Below are 23154 nucleotides of genomic sequence, written 5' to 3' on the forward strand. Positions count from 1 at the left end.
CCTCCTCAGCACACATTAAGGCTGTAGAAAATGGTTTTTATTGTAGGCTAGCAGCCAGTTAGAAAAACCTTTCAGGAATAAGGCAGGTGTATTTGGCTGGCTTCTGACTGAGAAAATACAAACACTCAGCAAACCAAACAGCACTTCTGAGCTTCCTGGGCTTTTGCATTTTAATCACTGTTCTCGATTTTACTCACAATCTCTTCTCTTTCAACATTAAAAATAAATCCTTTCTTGAACTTTTGCCCTCTGAAGTTTTGATCTGGAAGGGAGATTTTTGGGTTTTTTTTTTTTTTTTTCGTTTTGCTTCTTCACAGTCTTTCAAAATAATTATAATACCCACAGGCAGTCTCTGCACTGATACTAGGCAGGCTTGGAATAAATGCCACTCTTGGACCCTCTCTAGTGTCCATCCCTGCCTTTCCTAAGCACATCTATACAAGGCCAGTGTACTTCGACCATGTGCTGAATAGAGGTATTTCATTTTCTCTTATCTTCTCTCTAAAAATAATCCTAACTAAAAGACCCAGAAGAAATATGCCCAAATGAGAGTCAAGCACAAACATGTTGGCAATGGACTAGATCAGAAGTCAGTGGGAAGGTTTCAGCAGAAAATCTCTCCTAGCAGCAGGAAAAATGTGTGATTTTTAAAATTAAGATGGGAAAAGATGAAAATGGTCAACGATTTCGTACTTATTACTTAAACTCCTTGGGTTGGGTTTCCTTGTTAAGGCAATCCTTTAAGAGACTAGGTGAGAATGCAACCTCTCCCTACACTCCAAAGCTCCACCCGGAGCCTGTCCTGTCTTCATCATTCGTTTTTCAAGATGACACTGCATGTTCCATGTGGTCTGTCACATGGTGGCCTCATACTGAAGCATTCGAGCCTGGCCTAATTATTTTGGCAAAATCTAAATTAATAAGAAATTAATTTCAGGCAAAGAAAAAGTTTGCCTTCCAAAGGGAACCTCACAATCTTATTAAGAGAAAAGCAGATTTTTCACATATGCTGGTGTTACTACTTTCACCACCTACCAAAAAAAAAAAAAAGCATTTATAAGATAAATGTCCATCCACCATCTGAATTACCTTAGGATTCCAAAGTCCTTTCCTTTTCACTGCTGTTCTTCCCAACTAACACACACACATACACACACATTCTTGCACATGCCTATGTGCACATATACCCCTATATAGACTCATGGGCACACACTCTTCTCATGGCATAATTTCTCGAAAAAAAAATTCTTGCAGGTATACATTTTATTTTATTTTTATTTATTTATTTATTTATTTATTTATGTGAGACAGTGTCTGGCTCTGTTGCCCAGGATGGAGTGCAGTGGTGCAATCTTGGCTCACTGCAACCTCCACCTTCTGGGCTCAAACCATCCTCCCACCTCAGCCTCCTAAGAAGTATACATTTTAAAATCTACATTAAATTTTTCTTTTTCTCTCCCTTAAAATTACAATGGCTGATCATCATACTGTGATCATTAAAGACTATTAGAGTTGCATTCTATGATTAATATATAATTAATGCCATTCTATTTCAAATTTCCCAAATTCTTATTTTTCAAAAATGAAGTGAATTTTATTTCAGTTCCGTACATTATTAAGAATGCTATATATGGGCAGATCACTTGAGGTCAGGAGTTCAGGACCAGCCTGGCCAACATGGTGAAACCCTGTCTCTACTAAAAATATAAAAATTAGCTGGGTGTGGTGGTGGAAGCCTGTAATCCCAGCTACTTGGGAGGCTGAGGCATGAGAATTGCTTTAACTTGGGAGGCAGAGGTTGCAGTGAGCCAAGATCATGCCACTGCACGCCAGCCTGGGCGACAGAGTGAGACTCTGCCAAAAAAAAAAAAAAAAAAAGCCATGTAATGTTCTCTGTGAAAGATCCACTTTCATTCATTAATTAATTTTTGTCATTTGAAAATGAGAAAACTACTTCATTGGTGTTTTTTGTTGGTGAAAGTACCAGCATAGGCCACATTCAGTGGCTCACATCTGTAATCACAGCATTTTGGGAGGCCAAGGTGGGAGGATCAATTGAGCCCAGAAGTTTGAAACCAGCGTGGGCAAAAAAGCGAGACGCTGTCTCTACAACAACAACAACAAAATAGTCAGGCACCATGGCTCGTGCCTATAGTCCCAGCTACTTGGGAGGGTGTGGCAGGAGCATCACTTGAGGCCAGGAGTTAGAGGCCGCAGGGAGCTGTTATCTCACCACTGCACTCAAGCCTGGGAGGGTCAGATGTCCTTCTGGTAGATATGAATGGAGTAGAATATTTAGACCAGACTTTTAAGTTCATTATTACATGAAAATTATCTCTGCATAGCAAATTTTTAAAAACAGGAAGAGATTAGTTCCCATTTCTGCCTCACATGTCGTGTATCATCAAAGAGCACCATCCAGGAGAATAGAAATCCTGCCTTTTGTTTTAGATTCTACTGTCAGCCATTTTTACTTTTACCTGTGAAATAATTTTTACAAGTAGCAACACCTCCAGCTATGTCCCTATTTCTTGGAGAGCTTCCTAGAGGCCAGAGTTCACAGTTTGTGCATTAATCACAAGGTGAGTAAATAAAATCAACTTCCTCTGAAAACCACAATTTACAACTTTAAGTGAACAAACACCAATTTCTGTGGCAAACATCTCAACAAATATTTGTATCCTCAAGGTTCAAGTCAACAATTCTTAGAATTCTATTTTTAATATGACATTATAGGAAAACTCTTTGCTCTTTTTAATAAAGACAGACTCAACTTTTTGGCAATGAGATACAAGTTCAGATTTAAAATTCTCTTTCTCTTTTGGATCTAAACAAAGGCACTTTCAAAACAGTTGTGTCTATAGCTTCTTATTTTCTCAAGATTTCCATTTTTAAAGCATTGAGGTTGCTCAATTTTCATTCTGTAGTTTATAGAGCACATGAGTACAGTTTACAAAATACAGCATGTGATTTTAACTTTAACAAATGATAAAAAATATATTAGGGATATAATAAATTATTTCCATGACACTAGATAAAAACGTAAGTATGTATTATTCAGCTCAGTACCTGTCACTTTGACTGTTTCTGTGTCACGATACTTACCCCAGCATTCCTGTACACTAGTCCTCCAGATCTTCCCTTGACCTTGGAGGTCATATTGAAGGGTTAATTCCCATTCTGGCTACAGTATTTACAAGTATAAGCCTTGTGGAATTTTTCAGAGTAAGGAAGAACAACACAAAATAACCTTGTGAAGCATGAGATGCTTTTTCTTGATGATACACCCTGACAGGTGTTAAAAAGAACCAAGTATGGTAATATTTATTTTTAATCTACTACTCATATACTTATTTACTGTTCTCAGAAATGGATATAGACAGTATTTTTCTTCTTGAAAATTGAATGTGTAAAGGAGTGAGATCCTGGAAAGACTTTTCAAAAATTATGGTAAATTGATTTAATCCATTTCTTAAGAAAGCACAAAATTAGCAGACATTAAAACCAGCATTTCCTTTATAAAATGATCATTATGATTAACCAATTTGAAAAACCACAAAACACTTTTTTTCCTTACATAGCAGAAATGAAAACCAAAAACAAACTATGGACTTGGGGTGATAATGACTTGTCAATATAGTTCATCAATTGTAACACATGTACCACTCTGGTGGGGGATGCTGATAATAAGGAGTGGGAGGCCTATGTGGAGACAGAAGGTTTATGAGAAATCTCTGTACCTTCCTCTCAATTTTGTTTTGGACCCAAAACTTCTCCAAAGGATAAGATCTACTTTTAAAAATTGTCTTTTGGCCTATTTGTCCAACGACATCTTTAGCGGGTTTTTAAAAATGTTTACTTTAAATATTTAAAATTGAGTTTTAGTCTATTAGGCAATTTTGTCAATGTGATTAACTCCTAGGTTGGTATAACAGTCCGAAAAGTCAGGTGTGAGGAAAACATCCCTTTTATTTTTATTTTTAAATTTAATTTAATTCAAAGTCCTGGGATGTGCAGGTTTTTTACACAAGTAAACGTGTGCCATGGTGGTTTGCTGCACTTATCAACCCATCACCTAGGTATTACGCCTCACATGAATTAGCTATTTATCCTGATGCTCTCCCTGCCCCCCAACCACCGACAGGCCCCAGTGTGTGTTGTTCCCCTCTGTGTCCACATGTTCTCATTGTTCAGTTCCCACTTATAAGTGAGAACATGCAATGTTTGGTTTTCTGTTTCTTTGTTAGTTTGCTGAGGATAACAGCTTCCGGCTCCATCCATATCCCTGCAAAGGACATTAACTTGTTCCTTTTTATGGCTGCGTAGTATTCCATGGTGTATATGTGCCACACTTTCTTCATCCAGTCTATTATTGATGAGCATTTAAGTTGAGTCTGTGTATTTGCTGTTGTGAATAGTGCTACAATGAACATACACATGCATGTATCTTTATCATAGAATGATTTCTATTCCATTGGGTATATACCCTGTAGTGGGATTGCTGGGTCAAATGGTATTTCTCATTCTAGCTCTTTGGGAAATTGCCACACTGTCTTCCACAATGATTGAACTAATTTACACTCCAACCAAAGTGTAAAAGTGTTTCTATTTCTCCACAGCCTTGCCAGCATCTGTTGTTTCTTCACTTTTTAATAATCACCATTCTGACTGGCATGAGATGGTATCTCACTGTGGTTTTGATTTGCATTTCTCTAAGGATCAGAGATGTTGAGCTTTTTTTCATGTTTGTTGGCTGCATAAATGTCTTCTTTTGAGACGTGTCTGTTCATGTCTTTTGCCCACTTTTTAATGTTTCTTTCTTGTAAATGTATTTAAGTTCCTTGTAGATTTTGGATATTAGACCTTTGTTGGATAGATTGAAAACATTTTCTCCCATTTTGTAGGTTGTCTGTTCACTCTGATGATAGTTTCTTTTGTTGTGCAGGAGCTCTTTAATTATGTCCCATTTGTCAATTTTTGCTTTTGTTGTGGTTGCTTTTGACGTTTTTGTCATGAAATCTTTGCCTGTGCTTAGGTCCTGAATGGTATTGCCTAGATTTTCTGCTAGAGTTTTTATAGTTTTGGGTTTTACATTTAAGTCTTTAATCCATCTTGAGTTAATTTTTGTATAAGGTGTAAGAAAGGGGTTCAGTTTCAATTTTCTGCATATGGCTAGCCAGTTTTCTCAGCACATTTATTAAATATGGAATCCTTTCTCCATTGCTTGTTTTTATCAGGTTTGTTAAAGATCAGATGGTTGTATATGTGCAGTCTTATTTCTGAGATCTCTATTCTGTTCCATTGGTTGATGTGTCCGGTTTTGTACCAGTACCATGCTGTTACTGTAGCCTTGTAGTATAGTTTGAAAGCCTCTAGCTTTGTTCTTTTTGCCTGGGATTGTCTTGACTATATGGGCTCCTTTTTGGTTCTATGGGAATTTAAAATTTTTTTTTCTAATTCTGTGAAGCATGTCAATCGTAGTTTAATGGGAATAGCATTGAATCTATAAATTACTTTGGACAGTATGGCCATTTTCACAGTATTGATTCTTCCTATCCATAAGCATGGAATATTTTTTCATTTGTTTGTGTCCTCTCTGATTTCCTTGAGCAGTGGTTTGTAGTTCTCCTTGAAAAGGTCCTTCACTTCCCATGTTTTCTGTATTCCTAGGTATTTTATTCTCTTTGTAGCAATTGTGAATGGGAATTCATTCATGATTTGGCTGTCTATTTTTGGTGTATAGGAATGTTTGTGATTTTTGCACATTGATTTTGTATCCTGAGACTTTGCTGAAGTTGCTTATCAGCTTAAGAAGCCTTTGGGATGAGACTGTGGGGTTTTCTAGATATAGGATCATGTCATGTGCAAACAGAGACAGTTTGACTTCCTCTGTTCCTATTTGAATATCCTTCTCTTGCCTGATTGCCCTGTCCAGGACTTCCAATACTATGTTGAATAAGGGTGGTGAGAGAGGGCATACTTGTTTTGTGCCAGTTTTCAAGGGGAACAGTTTCAGCTTTTGCCCATTCAGTATGATCCTGGCTGTGGATTTGTCATGAATGGCTGTTATTATTTTGAGGTACGTTCCATCGATACCTAGTTTATTGAGAGTTTTTAACATTAAGGGATGTTGAAATTTATTGAAGGCCTTTTCCGCCTCTATTGACATAATCATGTGGGTTTTGTCTTTAGTTCTGTTTATGTGATGGATTACATTTATTGATTTGCATATGGTGAACCAGCCTTGTATCACGGGGATGAAGCTGACTTGACTGTGGTGGATAAGCTTTTTGATGTGCTACTGGATTCGGTTTGCCGGTATTTTATTGAGGATTTTTGCATTGCTGTTCATCATATCCCTTTGATTTTTTTAAGACACAACTTAATTTTTAACTTGAACTCTCATTTTCTAGGGAAGGCAGAGAAAAACCATCAATTTGTACCCTACCCACCCTTTGGTGACTTTTCCAAGAAGCTAGGCTAAGTTCCAGGAGAAAGCTCTGTAAGTTGACAAGTGCATCTGACATATTAGAATTATGTTTTGGTGGTGGTTGTTACTGCTTTTTTATTATTATTCCAGATTAGATAAATGGGATAAGGAGAGTAGCTCTTAGCATAAAGAAGGGAATGGTGATGATTTTGAGTTATTTCAGATGTAATCCTAGGATGTGCTGGAAGCAGCAGGAGAGAGGAGAACTCATAAGCAACTCTGAATCATCTCATTGGCAGATAGTGATAAAATGGTTGGTGGTAGAATGAGACCAAGACACACTGATGGATTATGAGTTCTCTTTAGATGTGTTGAATGTAAATAGTTTTTGAGAATCCCACTTGGAGAATACCTGTAAGCTCCTGCAAATATAAATTGGGAATGCAAATGAGAAGTGTGGTTGGAAATGCAGATTTTTTTTTTTCTTTGAGACGGAGTTTCACTCTTGTTGCCCAGGCTAGAGTGCAATGGCACCATCTCGGCTCACCGCAACCTCCGCCTCCCGGGTTCAAGTGATTCTCCTGCCTCAGCCTCCTGAATAGCTGTGATTACAGGCATGCGCCACCACACCTGGCTAATTTTGTATTTTTAGTAGAGACGGGATTCCTCCTTGTTGGTCAGGCTGGTCTCGAACTCCCGACCTCAGGTGATCCGCCTGCCTCGGCCTCCCAACATGCTGGGATTACAGGTGTGAACCACCGCACCCGGCCGGAGATGCAGATTTGATGGTCATCCTCAGCTGCAACAGATGAAAGCCTGGGAATGAATGGAATTACACAGCCAAGGGGGATACATGGTAAGACAAAGCAGCTGAGGAGAATTTTCAAGGGATACCAATTTTCAGGGGTGTGCAGCAGAGGAGCCAAACATGGACAGCAAGAAACCACACAAAGGAGAGGGCAGAATAGCAAAAGCCCAGGAAACTGTAAAGGAGGAGGTGTCCATAGTGTAAAATGGTGCAGACCTGAGACAGGGCATTCAATTTGGCAAGCCATCAGCTCATTTGATGGCTTTTGAGAAGTCTGTTCCAGTAGGGAGGAGGAGAAGAAAGCCAAAATGCAGAGTGAATGACAGGTGAAGTGCAAGAAGTCAACAGAGGCCACTCTCTGGAGGAGTTTAGCAATAAAGAGGAGGAAGAAGTTAGGGCAGCTGACTATAGAAAAGGTGTGGACAAAGAAAGGGTTGGTTAGGCATTGTTTATGGATTATCATTGTTTATGGTTTGTCATTGTTTTGCTTCTTTTTTAATGTGGAGGAGACTTGAGAATGACTTTAAACTGAGGAAGGATCAAAGAAAAGGGAAGAAAATGAAGATATAGAAGCCAAAAAGGAAAATCTTAAGGGATAATTGATGGAGCTTTGTCCTAGCAGAGGTAGAAGGGCTTAGATGAGAATGGGATCTAGTTAACCCTGGACAAGAGTTCTTACGAATCAGTAGAGCAAGAAGAGAAGAAAATACATGGGTGTCCTAGAGGAAAAGATGAGAGCTTAGAATCTCTTTGTAGCCCCATGACACTTACTACACATTAATAATTTTGCTCTCTATATCTGTGAAAAGAGTAAATAGTAAACCATGAATGATAATCATTGCTCTCAAAGTAAGTCACACCAAAATTTCTATGCACCTTGCCTCAAAAAAAGATGTTTCCCCTAGTGTAGCAAGAAAGTGAGCCTAATGTTCATAATATTCCTACATGATATACCTTTGTGTCCCTCAAAAAATATATGGTGACTTTCTGTTTAATTTTGCTATTAAATATCTGAATGGGACCTGCCCAGTGCATCTAATTCAAATCAAAGAAATTTTGACAGGACCTTACCAAAGCCAAGCAGGCCTGCTCAAAGAAAGCTCATGAAAAGGGTTATGAAACAATTAATCAACCACAAGTAAAGCCCTTCCGTCTGTTCCACCTACCCCACCTTCAGTGTGAAAGGCCTGGGTCTCTTCAGCCATCTGGAGAAAAAAAGAAGAAAAAGCCAAAAACAGTGGGCTGCAACCAAAATGAAAATATCTAAATGTTGGTAACAGTGTTTGAAGAGGAAAGGGCATGTTCCTTTGAGTGGTTTCCAGTCTAGGTCTCATGGCCTGAAATGTCTGCCTAACTTCTGATTTAAAGAGAACAGAAATGAATACTGGCTCTTAGAAAGAAGGTGCCTTGATTGGGGTGAGCACATAAAACAATGGAAAAAGTGACAAAAGCTGCTTTTGTCTTACCTTTTGTTTTCTCTTTTCATCATTAAACTATAAAAGTAATGCCTGTCTGCTTAAGAAGTAAATTCAAGTTACAGACATATATAAAGTATGGATCAACCACCTCCCATCCCTACTGCCACTCTAGCACCTCTTCCCACATTTTGATGTGAGGAATTTATTGCTTTACCTTTCCAAATTTCCATGTATGTGTGTTTATAAAAATGGGATCTTACTATTCTCTTTGACTTTTTTTCTTTTCACTATATATTATGGAAATTTTTCCATGTCCGTGCACATGAATTCTTCCTTGTTCTTTTGACAGCTACAGAAAACTGCTCTTTTATTGCTCCATAATTTATTTAGTAATTTCCCCATAAGAGGATTTAAACTATTTCAAGACTTTTTACCACAGAAAAAGCTGCTGTAAACATCTCTGTACATACATCTTTGTGGTCTTGTTGTTTCTTAAATACATTCTTAGAAGTGAAGGCAAATTGCTGGCTTAAAGGGTGTGTACATTTTCAGTTTTGATGACAATTTCCAGACTGTCCTCCAAAAAATGTCATACTAGTTTAATCCTCCTACCAACAGTTTTTAAGAGTGCCTTTTCCTCATGCCCCAGACACTACTGAGTGTTAATACTCTTTAAATATTTCCTTGCTTATAGACAAGGGTACTTTCTTTGAGCAGAAGGTTAGCGATATTAGGGGAACTTCCCTTCTAGAAAAGTAGCAGGAGAATCATATGTTAAGATTTAAGAGAAGGGAGGGAGATGAACGTGTCAGGACTAGGAAAGGTTTAGGAGACAGCCATTTGGGTGGAGTGAAGCAGGAGCTGACCCACAATGTCCAGGCATCTAAAAAGCCCAGAGAAAATTGGGGGAAAAATGTCAAAAAGTTTTTATGAAGTCAACACAGTTAGTTATGTGACTTTTCTAGTTTGGGAACAAGAACAAAAACAAAAAATGAGAGACAGGGTCACCCAGGCTGCAGTGCAGTGGTGCGATCATGGCTCACTGCAGCTTTCACTTCCTAGGCTCAAGCCATCCTCCCATCTCAGCCTCCCAAAGTGTTGGGATTACAGGTGTGAGCCACCACACCTGGCTGGGAAAAATTTAAGGTTGGAATCCATCAGTATGTTAAAATTGAGTTGTCTGGTGGGAAATAGAAACTTCTCGTGGTTAAATGATTGCACGAAGGCTTGACATGAGACCAAAGAGAAATGAGTCAAAGAGAAGGACTGATGGGCCAGAAGAAAATAGAAGTTTCAAAGATCACAGCTGGCCGGGAGCGGTGGCTCACTCTTGTAATCCCAGCACTTTGGGAGGCCAGGGTGGGCGGATCACGAGGTCAGGAGTTTGAGACCAGCCTGGCCAACACAGTGAAACTCTGTCTCTACAAAAAGTACAAAACTGAGCTGGGCATGGTGGCAGGTGCCTGTAATCCCAGCTACTCAGGAGACTGATGCAGGAGAATCACTTGAACCCAGGAGGCGGAGGTTGCAGTGAGCCGAGATCGTGCCACTGCACTCCAGCCTGGGTGACAAAACTAGACTCCATCTCAAAAAAAAAAAATCACAGCTAAATCACAATCAAGTTAGAGGCAAGGTTTAAGGGGAGTGAGAAAGTTAGAGCAATGATCAGAGAGTTGGTGATGATTAGCGAGAAGCATTTCGGAGTTCAAAATTTCAGCAAGGCGTGGAACAGCTGCTGGCTCTGATGGGGTGTGGGGAGCAGACAGGTCCTGAAGTGAATTGGAGCTGAAGGTTTCTGAAGAACAGCAGGTAGAGCCATGACAAAGGGGTGCTATGTGGGTCATCCATCAGGGATGGCAAGATAGGGTGGAGCCATTCTGCAGGTCGCCTGCAGAAATCCCAAGGCTTGATTGAGTATGCTTGAATGAGTGAATGATCTGGATGCTGAAGGGTTGATGGAGAAGAGGGAGCAGCAGAGCAAGAAACAGCTTCATTGAGGGAGGGCTGGTTGAGAGTCTGGCTTCATTCAAGGGTCAGGAGGTGACTTTGAAGGATGCACAGACTACCGGCCACCCACAGGTACAGATGTTGGGAGGGGGAGGGTGGAGGGAAGGAAGCTTCCTCTTTGGTGAGGAGTATTCGAGGAAAAAGCTGATGATCTCAGGACATCAAGAAATATATTGCAAATCCCACAAGGCATTCACTGGAAGCTGGAGAGGAAAAGTGTTGATTAGGATTTCTATCAGGCAATTTGGAGACACTGAAATGATTGAATGTGGATCAAGGGAATTAGGCATCAGGGCATCCGAGAATGGATAAAAGGAAGGAATGGTCCACATGGAGCTTCCCAGTGAAGGTGTACTGGTGCCTCTCCATGGTGGTGCTGCTGGGAGGAGGTGTGAGTATGAGATGATTGAGTCCCTCCATTCTGCAGGGACTGGGGAGACTGTGTATCTGGCTGGTAGCCTCTGCATACTCATGCATGTCTTTCCATCGACTCACTACATGACCTTGTAGAAGTTACCTACATTCACTTAGCCTCCATTCTCTCTTCACAAATAAGAGTAATCATACTATGCATTTCATGAGACTGAGGATTAAACATAGCAAGTTAGACATGAAACATGTGTTATTGGAACACAGTAAATATGCAATCAATTAAAATATAATTACATTGTAGAAGGTTTTAAAATATATATCTATTTTGAAGGGGAAAGTTTTCACAATATTGTAAATTCTAAGTAACAAATACAATGGGCACATGGAAAAATCTCTCAACACACAAATAGAACCTTCTTATGTGGATACAACAGTGATCCTGGTAAAAACAACTATCTCCATGGTTTTGATGGCTTCTCTTACACAAAATCAAGTATAGAAATTCATACATTAAATCTCTTAAAATGCAAAATTTTTCTGTCTTATACATGCAGATATTTAAGTTCATGTTGTCTTCTGGTTTATATTCAGTCTCACTATTTTAAAGTAAAACCAAATTATATCACATAAGAACAACTGGGAACCATTTATCTTCAATTCTATACATGAAAAGTATCAGTTCTGTGTATGTTAGCTGTTCAAAGTTATTCTCCACAGTCCTATTTGTGGATGATTTAATGAAGACATTCTTACCACGTTTCTTCTACCCCTGTACTTGGGTTAGTTTTGCACGCTGACCGGGTGGAAGTCAGATAAATTCCCTCCTTTCCTAGAAAGACATTCTCCAATTAGCTTAACACTAGTCCCTTAGATTGGTGTCTTAGCTTCAATGGTAGCAATAGATCAGATATGTAACTTTTCTTTATATCACCCTGGGTTTTAGTGTGTTCAGTTGTTTTTTTCCTTGTCCAGGTCATTTGTTTTCTACTTAATATTTTTAGCAAAGCAGTGACATCTTGGCAATATTGACTTCTTTTTTTTTTTTTTTTTTTTTTTTGAGACGTAGTCTCGCTCTGTCACCCAGGCTGGAGTGCAGTGGCGCGATCTCGGCTCACTGCAAGCTCCGCCTCCCGGGTTCACGCCATTCTCCTGCCTCAGCCTCTCCGAGTAGCTGGGACTACAGGCGCCCGCCAGCACGCCCGGCTAATTTTTTATATTTTTAGTAGAGACGGGGTTTCACCGTGGTCTCGATCTCCTGACCTCGTGATCCGCCCGCCTCGGCCTCCCAAAGTGCTGGGATTACAAGCATGAGCCACCGTGCCCGGCCAGGCAATATTGACTTCTAAAAGTAGAAGCTCACCTAACATTTAATCTCTTGGGGTTTGTAAGGAGTGCACATGCTGGGCTGTTTCAGGTATTGGTGCCCGTGTTTGCTATGTTTCCTCTGTATTTTCTGCATTGCTTTTCCCAGGCTAACATTTGCTAATCCCTGAAGATTCAATTCAGGGATTTTCCTCAAAGCTTTCCCTGAAACCCTACATTGAGCTAGGTGCCCCTTGCCTGGCTTCCTAAAAGGTGACCACATTATGTTGACATGGCATGATCCTCTAATGGGTCTGTCTGTCCTGCTGGATGGTTAGCATCCTTGAGAGCAGGGACCTTGCTTCATCTTTGTTCTCCCAACAATCAATAGGCACTTTAGACACAGGGCCGACGGCCTGTAAAAATGTTTGAAATCAGAAATACACAGTTGCACCTGAACAACATGGGTTTGAACTGTGTAGGTCTACTTATACATGGATATTTTTCAATTAATATATTCAAAAAATTTTTGGAGATTTTTGACTATTTGAAAAAACTCACGAAAATATCAAAAAATTAGGATTTTAATTAATGCATAAAATCTATGTACAGGCTGGTCTATTTTATAATTCAGTACCCTAAAAACACACACTCCTTTCATTCCCTTGAATTGATAACACTTTGCAATCACAGGATTTGGCCTGCGAGAAAATAAACGAGCTTTTCAGCAGTGCGAGCTGATGAACAACTTTGTTTACTGATCAGTCATAAAAGTTTTTATAAACTTCATCTCGCACCCACAACACTTTGTAAAGTGACCCTCTCACTATGTGAACACAACGAATGTCTACAGAGGAAAGAACCAAGTATTATGAGGATTAACTACTGGAATGGAATGTGTCTATTAATAGCTCATAGTAGGCACTAAATAATGGCAACCATTGTTACCAAATTCAACAACACTCACTAAACAGAAATGGGGAGATAGGATGGTAAAGGGGAAGTTTAACTGAGCTTGGAAGGGGTTAATATGCAGGGTTGAGAGAATCTGCCCTTAGGAATCTTGCAAGAAGACAGGGATCCTGCCCAAATGCCATTGCAGTGCTAAGGGTAGGGAGCCTAGCCAAAGCTGAAGTTCGGCATACCCACGCCACTGCCTCCAGGCCATCCTTCCATGTGTTAGAGTGCTCCAGGTGACACACAGGAGAACCTTGTTTACTGTTCTTGACCCAAGGCTTGAGATCCTTCTGTGGGCAAATGCCTGCATATCACCTCTGTATCATCTGAGTGAAGGACTCTGAGTCCCTGCTATTTGCAATAATTGATCTCATCCTACCCTTGTCCTTCCAAGCCAGCGTTTCTAAGAGTGGTCCTGATCTGTGATCACTCCCGGAACATCGGTTAAAAAGTGCAGATCCCAAGGACCCAAGCTAGACTTGTGATTCAGAATTTCTGGAGATGAGGCCTGGGAATTTGTTCAACAAGCTTCCATAGTGGTTCCAGGCATATGAAACCTTTTGAAATTCACTGCTCTTGGAGAAAACCCATGCTTTTTGCATTTTTTTTTAAATGGGAAAAGGTTGCTAGAGACTTTTAACTGGAAATATAAGAGAAGATAATAACAACAACAGTAATAATAATGGGCGGAGTCGTGGGGAGGGGTCGTTTGAAGCTCTGTTTGAGAACCTGCAGGCGTTGGTGTTGTTGGCCTGTCTCAGCCACCCTGCTGCTCAGGTAGGAACTCCTGAAAAAAAAAAAAAAAAAAAAAAGTCCAGGCCGTGCCCTATGAGACCATTGAAAGGTCTGGGATGTCCATTGCATCCTTGGGGTCACCTAGGCCACAGGAAGTTCTGGACAAGAACTTCCCAACAATCCATAAGTGGCCGCCCCGAGGCGCGAAGCGCATTGGCGGCCACAGGCAACTCCAGGCAGCCCAAGTCCTCCCGTTAACTTCTGCAACTGCAGTCAGCTCCCAAAAGTGAACGTCGCACAAAAAGGTGGGACTTCCGGCCCTGGAAGCCAATGCGCATGTGGCAGTCAACCGGTTACGCAATACTTCCCGTCGCGTGATCCTGAGGACCAATGAAAATGCATAATTGCAGTCCACGTGCCTCGGTTTCCGTTAGCAACCAGAGGCTTCTAAACAACCTACCCTCCTTCCCCATCTTCTGTGGTCTAACTACCCTCGGCGATCCCAGGCTTGGCGGGGCACCGCCTGACCTCTCCAGTTCTTTTAGGCTGCCGCCTGCCGCCTGCCGCCTGCCGCCTCCCGCCATGGTGAGTAGCCGGCCCTCAGGCGCCGCACCGCGCACAGGAGGGAGCGCGGCCGGAGCTGGAGACACTGAGCGGGGGGGCCCGGAATGATTACGTGGCCTCGTTGGGTCTGGCCGCTCCTCAGCCTCCCTAAGAAAGGGAGGCTGCGCCGGGCGCCAGAGGTTCGGTTAACCGCAGCCCAAGCCCTTATGGGGGTAATCTGGGGTGAAGCCTTTTCCCAGCAGCCCAGCTCCGCCGCGTCACTTCGTTTCTCTCGCCTGCCTGGGGGGGCCGGAGCCAAGGCACAACTCTAAGGTGGCAGGTGAAGAGAGCTATAGGAAACTGCTGCCGGCCTAAGGTGCAGGGCAGGGTTCTCACTGTATTTCAAGAAGCTCCAAGTTTACGCACACACACGCATTAACACATATGCAGGGTTCTCACTCAATTTCAAGAAGTTCCAAGTTTACACACACACACACACACACACCACGTTAACCAGAGGAGCAGGGAGAACGAATCCAGCTTTCTGTGTGATTGAAATCCAACTCTTTGATGTGGATGTGACTTTAAGAATCCCAGCACTCCATTTTACAGCCGAGGAATTTGGGTGACATTTCCTTTGTTTTGGCTTGCTCAGAAACGACCATTAATCCCTCCAGCGAGTATAGCATGCCATCTTAAATACCAGGCATACTTACAATAGTGCACAGCACTGAAGGGTTCAGGAAAACGGATGAAACCAGGGTTGAGAGCACCACCTGAAATGGCTACTGAAATACCTCAGCAACCACATTTTCTATTTAGTCCACACTGTGTTCCAAGCGCTGTCTGGGAGCTGAGAAGACACCTGTGAACTAAACAGATTGCTCCCTCCCCTTCTTGAGTTTAGAGCCTCTCCACTCATTCTCTTGATTTCCCTAAAATATCAGGAGAATACGTTGAAAACAAATCACAAAAAAATTGATATCTGTTCCTGTTCTATCTTCTGTCATCCCTTTCCATCAATTAACAACTGAGGCTTTGGAATCAGGCTCAGGTTCTTCATTAGTAAATTGCAGATAATAACTACACAAGACTGTTAATATGATAAGTAAGATAATGCATATAAAATAAATAGTGCAGTACCTGTGAAAATATTAAGCATCAGTATCTGATAGGTATTATTAAACTGTGCTCATTTTTATCATTACAGTTTCCTCCTTGTACTTCTCTTAAATTGTATATGGATTTGTGGGCATGGTTAAGAACAGGGAACCATTTCTGGTACCTTACCCACTTCTCTTATATCCCCTTCCCCCTAAACACACATACACAATTTATGGTACAATCTCAAGATACTAGCTTGGCAATGCTCTGGCAGGATTTCTTGCTATATGTTTTCAGCTCTTTTTATTATTATTTTAACAGAATATTTCTACAACAAAATTCAAACAAATTCTGACTTCCCCACTTGGATACCTCCCGTTGTTTCTAACCATTTTAGGACTGATCATCATATCCACCTCTCATTTAGCAGATAGTAAAACTAATGTCATTGGGGTTAAGTGACTTGGTAACAGACTGTTACCAAGGTAGATAGTTGCATAGCTAGACCTAAACCTGGTTTCTAATTCAGTGCTTTGTCTATTATACCACACGTCTACCTATTCCATTTCCTCTCTAATGATTTGACATAGATACATATAGTATATGTGTGGAAGTAAAGGTTTGTGAATAGCTGTTTCCTAGGCTGATGCTATTTTTCCTTTTGAACTCACTTGTCTACTTTTACCCCCTTTCTTCATTCCAATCCATTTTAAAGGAACTTTTCTGTCATTTACCCTTCTCAGTTTGAGTAATTTTTCCTTCTTGGTCCTAGAAGAGTCTTAACTTTCCTTGAAAGGAGGGAAAGGAATGAACAGATAGGAATTGGCTACCTGCTGGCACAAGGCACTATGCTAGGTGTTGTGCATTATAAGAAATGATTCATTCCCTTATAGAGTTTACAATCTACTTGGAGGAGCAAAACCTGAAAAAAAAGATAATCAATAATACAAGGTAGTAATCAGCCTGTGACGGTACCAAAGAAGTAGCAGAGATTATATATGCTAGCTTTTGGAGGAAGGCATACCTATAGAGTTACTGAGGGCATATTGGGAGATGGCACAGAGTAGGTGAAACAGGTTAGGCCGTGAAGGGTGGGTAGGAATTCAGTGATGTGGTGGAGTATGTGTATACTGGCTGGTGAGAGCCAGTTGTATGCATTTCTTCTCACCTCTTCATTCAGTGACATTATATTGGTGGCTTGAAATCAGCCATGATGGAAGTATTTATGCCATGGAAATCAGCAATGCTACAAATCAGGCCCCCCCTACCTAGAAAACCTGCTGTTAAATATTTACCATCACACCAGATTCTCGAATAGGAATGGAGAGATACTTTAGGATCAGAGTAACATGAGTGAAAGTCAAGGCAGGAAATTTTAAGTCATGTTTCAGGACTGATGAGCAGACTAGTGTGGCTAAAGTAGAGTGTTCATTTAGTAGAACCTGGGAAACGGTAAGAGAAGGAGTTTGGGAGGTTTTGAGGAGTAAAGAGTGTAAATGTAATACTATAGACAATGAATAATGATTAAGAATCTAGGCCGGGTGCGGTGGCTCAAGCCTGTAATCCCAGCACTTTGGGAGGCTGAGGTGGGCGGATCATGAGGTCGGGAGATCGAGACCATCCTGGCTGACACGGTGAAACCCCGTCTCTACTAAAAATACAAGGAATGAGCCGGGCGTGGTGGTGGGCGCCTGTGGTCCCAGCTACTCAGGAGGCTGAGGCAGGAGAATGGTGTGAACCCGGGAGGCGGAGCTTGTAGTGAGCAGAGATCGTGCCACTGCACTCCAGCCTGGGTGACAGAGTGAGACTCCATCTCTAAAAAAAAAAAAAAAAAAAAGAATCTGTATTTATGCTTTGTTTTTAGCAAATTGTGACATTGTTTTGTGATATTTCTAAATTGTGGGATATTCTTGCCCATACTGATGTGTGACTATCAGAGATAATATTGTCTCTGATGTAGGTAGTCAATTATTTTTAGTGTGTAATAGAAATCTGTCTTGTTAGTCACAACTCAGGTGCATATGTGACTGTAACCTGTTGTACTTGACTGCCTTATAGATTTCCCTTTCACTTCCCTTCAACTCTTGCTATCTCCATTCTATCCTCCAGACCTTAAAGACTTATGCCACCTAAACTGCTTTGTAAAGCTCGTCAGCAGCTTAATTACAAATCCAACTAACATGGCTGATGCCTTGCTCTTAGCTGACTGCTGACCTGCTCTATTATTTGGTTGCTAGCCCTACCTCCGTCGGCTTGCCTCTTAAATATCTGTCAAGCTGTCATCTGGTTTAAAGTACAGACCAATTAGTGGTTCTTTCCAAATCAAATATACTTGTTAGAGCTGTATTTAATGGAGTAAGGGTTAAGCTGCCATAACAGAGTTGCTGTTTTTTGCTGTAAGGTTAAGTGGCTTGAAGAATAGAGAAGTTTATTTCTCTCTCACTTAACAGTCATCTCACTGCTCATCTCGGTTCAGTGAGAGGGTCAGTGCCTCTCCATGAGGTAGAGACATGGGTCCCTTTCATCTTGCGGCTCCCCCAGCCTTTAGGGCATTGATGTTGTCTGCATGATTCAGTCAAGTCACCACCTCTTCCAGGTTTCAGAGAAACAGGGAGGGGCAGAGGTACACTCCATATCTTAAGACCAGGTCTTTGGAACTGGACCACAACATTCATTCCTGAGAAGTAGTCAGCAGTGACTTGATGGCAAGGAGGGCAAGGAAGTGTCATCTAGCTGGGCAGCCATGCAGCCAGGAAGAAGGAAAGAATAGAATTCGATGGAGATCTAGCAGTCTCAACCACAGGATATCTTATGCATTTTCATTGTTGGCTCTTTGATCAGATCTTCAAGACTAACAATTAAATTACCTCTTTCTTTTTCAGGCAGAGTTGGGCCTAAATGAGCACCATCAAAATGAAGTTATTAATTATATGCGTTTTGCTCGTTCAAAGAGAGGCTTGAGACTCAAAACTGTAGATTCCTGCTTCCAAGACCTCAAGGAGAGCAGGTATCAGAGGAGGACTCTAAGCAAACCAAATAGGAACATGGATTCTTTCTGGTAGCCAGTATGGGGGTGCCATAGCAGAGACCAGACAATTTCTGGGATTCCTCATGATCAATTATTTGCTAAGGGCAGCTACACTAAGCCTCATGGATATAGGAAACAAAAGAAGTTGTATTGTGGTGGAAGCAATGAATCTATTGTCAGAAATGCATGTGATAATTGTAGGATGGCAGAGTTTCAGAAGGGTAGTCAGGAAGTTGCCAAGGGTTTGTGAATTAATGATTGGCTTGTTGTATTAAAGATTCCAGAACTTTAATTATTTGAGTTATTAATTAAATGGTTAGAGCTATAAGACATGGAAATTAGTGAGAAAACACTTCTGTGTTTCATACTGAATAATTAGTAGAAAGGAAAACAGCAGGAAATCATAATGCTGACTAGTACCAAAATTGTTAGTTGATTTCTAGCATGAGATGACAATGGATGGACCATAGCTGATTTGTAGCAAGAGATGAGTGTCAAGTCAGACATAAGTGAAAAAGACCTCCAAGTGAGCTCCAGCTGCCATAAAACCATGAATGTCTCAGTATTAGAGGCCATCAGCCTTAGACCATTCAGTCCATTAAACTCATCTGGTAATCTGGTTTCCTAACCCCCAGCAGATGAAAGCAACAATTTAATTGGCAAGAACATATGTTCTATTAAAGAATATAGAAAGATTATTAATATTTTAATAAGGATTTATATAAAAAAATTGGTTTTTTGAGAATGACTAAATTCTGCTGGCTAGATGAAACATTAAAGAATTATAAAACAAATACTATTAACTTGAGTTTAACTATGATAATGCTTTAGTGTAACTGGGTCTTGCTTGATGATGTCTTTTTGGAAGTAAGGAAGAAAATAAAGCTGAGGTTGGGGCAGTTGCTTTTCATCTGCTGAGAGTCTGAGGGAGAAGGGACTTTGGAGGGTAGAGGTAGGGAGAGGAGAGGACTGTGTTACTGTGATACTGTCATTGAAACTAGAAGGCACACACAGAAGCTTTTTCAAGGATTCAGCTGTTGGGCATGAATCCTTTGCCCAGCATCATTGCTGAAGATGATTGTGGGGTTTAGTTACCACCAATGTGACTGTAGGCAAGTCACCTCCACTCTTCAAACCTGTGTTCCCATCTGTAAAGTTAGGAGATTGTAGAAGATGGCACCAAAGTTCTCTTCCAACCCAAGCATTGAGTAGTTTTGTTTTTTTTGAGACAGAGTCTCTCTTTGTCACCCAGGCTGGAGTGCAGTGGCATGATGTCGGCTCACTGCAACCTCCACCTTCTGGTTTCAAGCGATTCTCCTGCCTCAGCCTCCCAAGTAGCTAAGATTACAGGCATGTGCCACCACACCCAGGTATTTTTTGTATTTTTAGTAGAGAAGAGTTTTTGCTGTGTTGGCCACATTGGTCTTGAACTCCTGGCCTCAAGTGATCCACCTGCCTCTGCCTCCCAAAGTGCTGGGATTACAGGCATGAGCTACCATGCCTGGCCCTGAGAGTAGATTTCTAATGCTGTTGTTGATGATGATATTCATTTTTGTGGAGTGTTCAGTGGAACTTTAAGATAAGCTAGTTTATTATTATTATACTTTTGGGTCTCAAGAATGCAAAGAGAAGCAATATATAATTACCATTTATTTCCCATAGACATTTACTAACCTGTGAATAGTTCATACGATTATTAAAATGTTAGAGAAATATTAGAAAGAAATGAGACTATGCCTTCCAGGTGACTTTTGAAATTATTAAATGTAATAAGACTGATTTCAGTGGAGTTTGAAATAAGACATTTAATACTAAAAAAGAAAAAAGTAGATGATGGTTTTGGGAATGTGTTTGAGCATTTACTTGTATTAAAGGATGTGCACAATTTAATCATTTGAATAGATGTCAAAAATTAATTGAGTTTAAATTATTTTCAATGTTTATTAATAAAGAAGATAGTTCCCAGAGAGATTTTCACTGTAATCTTTGAATTTCTTAGATTACATGAATGTGGGTTTCTTAATTTTGTTGTATTTTGTAGATTTTTCTTGTTGTTTATCCATAAGTTTTGGATCATGGTTGTTTTTCAGGCTGGTGGAGGAGACCTTCACCATAGATGAAGTCTCTGAAGTCCTCAATGGATTACAAGCTGTGGTTCATAGCGAGGTGGAATCTGAGCTCATCAACACTGCCTATACCAATGTGTTACTTCTGCGACAGCTGTTTGCACAAGCTGAGAAGTGGTATCTTAAGCTACAGACAGACATCTCTGAACTTGAAAACCGGTAATAAAATTTGAACTTGCAACTGTGACAATAATGGCCCAAGCATAATCTTAAAAGTTAGTGAACATCTTTGGCTGCATATTTTCTTGGGGCTAGTGTGTGAGGAAATTTGGGTAGGGTAGCAGCAAAGCATTGAGTCACTGAGTGATCTCTTGGGTACCACTAAGCACCCTTTTAAAAGTTCTTTGTTTCTACTGTTCCTAGGTATTACAAAGGCCATCGAGATTTATGAAATTGCTTTTCAGGCTATCATTAATTATTTCTTACAGCATTTTTGCTAGCTTGGTCAGTATTACCATCAGTCTTTATAGATTGGTCAACTAAGAAATAAAGATTATGAGACAGTTGAAAAGTCAATTCAAATATAATAAATACCATCAATTCAATCCAGTAGCATTGGAAGTTTTCTAAATAATTGAATTTAAAAGTATACATTTATTAACTTTAAAATAGGAAACATAAAATACAAAAAAAGCTTATAATATGGACATCTAAGAGCTCAAATTCAAAAAATATGGTAAAATTGGTAAAGTTGAAACTCATTTTAAGAAAAGGCATGCCGGAAATCAGGAAGAACTGACCGCCAAGCCCCGTGAACTGCTCTAAGCACAGTCACAGCACATCAGTTCACATGCAGAGTGTTGAACAACGCTGAGGACAACCTATGAGCTGGGGAGGAAAATCATTGAACTTCTGCCACTGTCAGTAGGTGACTGGTGAGAAAACTCTGAGAAGGTGACACTTTAAGAAGCTTAGAAGCTGACTGCTGTTAATGCTCTAAGCTTGTGTATAGTCACTTCTCATTGGCCTTTGCAAATCTTCAGATGGCACACCCCCACTATCTGTCTTTCGTAGGAATTTGTGGTACTCTTTTTCAGTAGATACTGTGGACTATTTTCATTTTTCTAAGGCCAGTTTATTAAGAATCTGTTTTGAACACCTACTAGCTAACAATACATATTATGTAATAAAACAATCTCCTCATAGCACCTCAAGAATACAGAGTTGACTATAAACTTTCCTCATATTTGTATTAACATTGTAGTTTATTTCTAGCAGTAGATATTGCATACCTAGTAGATGCAAAATGCCAGGTGCTGTGGATGATTACATTTGAGTCCATGTGGTTTAGGTTCTCAACCATTTGCAACTAACATTTTTGATATGGTGAAGTTTGGTCCACCTTGCTCTGTTCTCTCTGGCATGTAATGGGTTGGTACCAGTGATTTTACTCTTCTTCTGTGTGATATAAATCTATTTTAAATGAATAATTTTTATCTTTGCTTTCTTCTTCAAGAGATTTATTAGAACAAGTTGCAGAATTTGAAAAAGCAGAGATTACATCTTCAAACAAAAAGGTAACTTTTTGGTCATTCTAAATCCATATCTTAATAGCCAGTATTTAAAATCCTCGAGTCACTCAAAGAATTCAGAGATCAAAACTGAAAACTCTTAAGGAAAAGCATTCAATTCACGAGTAAAATTCAGAAATTGTCTATCATATTTTCAGGCAAAAGAAAAAATGTTTTGGAAGTAACTATGAAAAACTGCTTTTGTCTGTGATGGCTTACACATACACATGATCCCTAAATTCAGTCTCAATCCCACTCATAAATACTTTACTCAGAAGAGGCAGAGCACAGGCTCTAGGGTCAGCCACACCTGGGTATATACATCCTGGCTCTGTCACTTCCTGGCTGTGTTACCTTGAGCAGGTTATCTGAGGTAGCTGAGCTTCATTTTACTCATCTGACAAATGGAGGCAATACTAGTAGTTATCTACTTCTTTTTCTAATCATTCTCATTAATTGGAGTGACCACTTACCATTCCACTTCACGGGCACACCGTAAGTACTCCATTGTTGGATAAATACTGCTGAGATGAATCTATGTACATACACATGCAAAACACTTTCCAGTTATTCCTTTGGGTCATATTTCTGACTAAGAAATTTCTGGATCAGAGGGCATGAATTATTTTATCTTTAATATATATTACTAAACTACTGTATTATTTGTGCCAAGTTATTGTTTATCTGTAGTACAGTTGCCTAGATATTCATCAATATTATTGTTTTTCACAGAGTCTAAGGTTCACGTAGAAATCACTGTTTCAGCTCCCATAAGCTAAAATTCTAGTTCCTAGATGCTAGGCTCTATATCAG

At 40.2% G+C, this 23154-nt stretch overlaps 1 protein-coding gene across 3 annotated transcripts in view; it reads left to right on the top strand.

Annotated features, from left to right (window-relative positions):
• LZTFL1 (leucine zipper transcription factor like 1) overlaps positions 1-23154 on the top strand; it is an 84879-nt gene that overhangs the window by 53864 nt on the left and 7861 nt on the right. For 2 of the 3 annotated variants that reach the window (XM_003256976.3, XM_030811967.1), the window contains 4 exons: positions 6414-6502; positions 18559-18683; positions 20795-20989; positions 22287-22347. In XM_003256976.3, coding sequence (XP_003257024.1) covers positions 18607-18683; positions 20795-20989; positions 22287-22347 — 333 coding nt within the window. In that variant the 5' untranslated portion in view covers positions 6414-6502; positions 18559-18606. Of the gene's footprint in view, positions 1-6413; positions 6503-14424; positions 14615-18558; positions 18684-20794; positions 20990-22286; positions 22348-23154 lie in introns of those variants that run through there. The other variant, XM_003256975.4, reaches the window with a different exon arrangement.

The sequence above is a fragment of the Nomascus leucogenys genome, chromosome 4 (genome assembly GCF_006542625.1).
Source record: "Nomascus leucogenys isolate Asia chromosome 4, Asia_NLE_v1, whole genome shotgun sequence".
Classification (NCBI taxonomy): Eukaryota; Metazoa; Chordata; class Mammalia; order Primates; family Hylobatidae; genus Nomascus; species Nomascus leucogenys.